The sequence below is a fragment of the Echinops telfairi genome, unplaced genomic scaffold, assembly GCF_000313985.2.
Source record: "Echinops telfairi isolate 266 unplaced genomic scaffold, ASM31398v2 ScPeMD7_1;HRSCAF=3_0, whole genome shotgun sequence".
NCBI lineage: Eukaryota > Metazoa > Chordata > Mammalia > Afrosoricida > Tenrecidae > Echinops > Echinops telfairi.
This window is the reverse complement of record NW_022103896.1, coordinates 64,785,041-64,787,655: the sequence shown is the minus strand read 5'-3', so window position 1 is coordinate 64,787,655 and position 2,615 is coordinate 64,785,041. Positions and strand designations below refer to the sequence as shown.

Genomic DNA, 2,615 nt, shown 5'->3' with positions numbered 1-2,615 from the left:
TCTAAGATATTAGGTTAGCTAAGCAGAGTAGCCGTCCGGAGAAAAGAAGTCTGTCCCACTTCCACTCCCTAGCCTTCTGTATGTCCACGATTGAAGACTTTAATTCCATCCCCACTAGCACCCCATGATCTCTGGGGAAGCTCCTCTTCTGGAAAAAGACGCCCCAAATCAATGTAGCATCGCACCAAAAGGTATTGGAAAAGGGTTCTTTGAAGTCTGGTAGGTGTTGGAAGTGGACGCTTTTGGGGCCCTCCTGGCACCATCCTCCCCGCGCATCCAGACCTTCCAGGGCCCTCTCTGGAGCTCAGAACCCGCCCCGAAGGCCCCGGAGAAGCAGGCCCGCGCGCGCCTCCATCCTCACAGGGCACCCAGCCAGGGCGGGCGGAGGTGGGGGTGGGCGAGGAGGGGCTCCCGTGTCACGTGAGCGCGCAGGGCCCTCAATAAATACCCCGCGCGCCCGCCAGGGAGTCCTGGAAGCACTCATCTCCGGGTTTCCACGCCGCTTCTGCCCGCCCGCCCGCCTTTGCAGGAACGCCCGCCGGCCCAGCCAGTGCCCGCTCGGTGCCCGCCGGTCTCTCCGCCCCTTGGGTCCCGCAGCTTCTGCGCAGAGACGCCAGGGCGCCCACTCTGGCCAGCTCGTCTGCCCCCGCGGCAGGCTCCCCTTGGGAGAGCCGGGGCGGCCACTTCGTCCAGGTCCGCTGGGAGGATCACAGCCAGGCGCTTGCGTTTCACTGCACGTAGCGCCCGGCCCGCCCCAGGACGCCCGGTGGGTGCTCGGGCCCTTTCCCAAGGCAGCGCCTCTCTTTTCGGGTGTGCGCGGCTGCCGGGGCGCAGTGTCCGGAGGCCGACGTCCGGTTCGGCCCAGCGCTCCCGGAGGGCTTCACACTGGGGAGGTAAGGGCATCCCAACGCTCGCGCCCGCTTCCCTGGTCTACTTTTCCCTTTACAGCTTACTTTCCAAAGATCCCCCTGGAGGGGATCCCTGGGGAAGGAGAGTGGGTGTGGGGCGATGGGGACTTGCCAGAGCTGGTTTGGGGAATTTTCCCCGTTTTCCCTCCCTTGGCGTTCTTTTCCTTTGGGGAAGGCGTCCTGTGCCCCGCAGTGTGCGGGAGGCAGAGCGCTCAGTCGTGGGTCGATGGCTGGCTGGCGGCCGCTGATCTGGACCACAGTCTAGGCACATGCTTTCCAGGAAATCGAGTGTGTGCTTGAGCTGCGCCCAGGCAGGCGGCGATTTCCTTGTGATAAAGCGATTGAGTCCCCTTGTTTTCCTGGGCACTCCAGATGTACTTAGGGATGCACGTGTCAATGGCATTTGTAGTTTTACGCATTTCACCCTGTGGGTTGCACAACACGGTTGGTTGGTGGAATTGATGTCACTGAATTGCAGACCTGAGAAACGGTGAATGTTGTGTTTTACATATTCTCACAATAGAAAAAACATCACCCACAACTTCTGAATGTTATCCTTCCTGCTTCCCTTGTATAAAATGATGCATGCCTTAAGAGGTGGAGGCAAAGATCTCTACATCGATATCATGTATTTTAAGTATATAATAACCATTGTAGCCTCGTCTAGCATCTTGTACAATATTGTTTTGTCGAAACGATGAATTTTCGAAAGGACATCTGGAAGAAACAACGGGATAGGAGGGAAGTAAAAGTTTTAAAAGTAGATGCTCATTCTCTGGCATGAATCAATCTGACCCACTCCTATTTTAACTATTGTTTTACTTCTGTTACTAGAAATTGAAGATCCGCTGGTATTTTCATCCTAATCACCTTACATGTTGTTTTAGCCCAAAGGAGTGGAAGCGCGTTTCTTGGAGATTATCCTGGGGAAATCCTGAGGGCATTCATTATGAAGTGTACCACCCAGGAGTGGCTCAGAGTAACCGCAGTGCTATTCATGGCTAGAGCAATTCCAGCTATGGTGGTTCCTAACGCCACGGTACTGGAGAAACTCCTGGAAAAGTACATGGATGAGGATGGCGAGTGGTGGACTGCCAAGCAAAGAGGGAAAAGGGCCATCACAGACAGCGACATGCAAAGTATCCTGGACCTTCATAATAAATTACGAAGTCAGGTGTATCCAACAGCTTCTAATATGGAATACATGGTAAGGACGTTTTTCAAGTGGTTTGTACAATGAAATGTTGGGGTGCTTCCTAAGTTATCCTCCATCTTTAACTGCCTGTCTTGGACATATTTTTGCTGTTTGTTCTTTTGGAATAGTTTCTCCCCTTTGGGGGAAGTAGTCATCTGCATTTTCTTTTATTAATGTTCCTCTCATTTCTAAGAGCGCCTTGCATTTTTGATTAGTATTAATTGTGCTTAGGTGCGGCATTCCTACTAAGCGCACTGACTGCTCTTCCCTGGAAGGCTGTGCTACTGCAATGCTGCTGCGTTTTCTATCAGGTGATTTAGAAACTTCATCTGAATGGCAGGTGGGCAAAACCGAGGGACTTTGAAGTTGATGATACTTTCTGGATATCTGATGGGTTCTAATTGGCCTTTGTAGCTTTAAAAATATGTAACCGATAAACTGCAGGGTATATTTGTAGTTGTTTTAGGGAATGTTTGTTGATGGTTCCCCCCTAAATTTATTATTTGTGAGCA

General features: G+C 52.3%; 1 protein-coding gene across 1 annotated transcript in view; it reads left to right on the top strand.

Annotated features, from left to right (window-relative positions):
• The first annotated feature begins 825 nt into the window (after window positions 1–825).
• CRISPLD1 (cysteine rich secretory protein LCCL domain containing 1) overlaps window positions 826–2,615 on the top strand; it is a 44,650-nt gene continuing 42,860 nt past the window's right edge. The window contains exons 1-2 of the mRNA XM_004697510.2: window positions 826–893; window positions 1,796–2,115. Coding sequence (XP_004697567.1) covers window positions 1,858–2,115 — 258 coding nt within the window. The 5' untranslated portion in view covers window positions 826–893; window positions 1,796–1,857. The remainder of the gene's footprint in view (window positions 894–1,795; window positions 2,116–2,615) is intronic.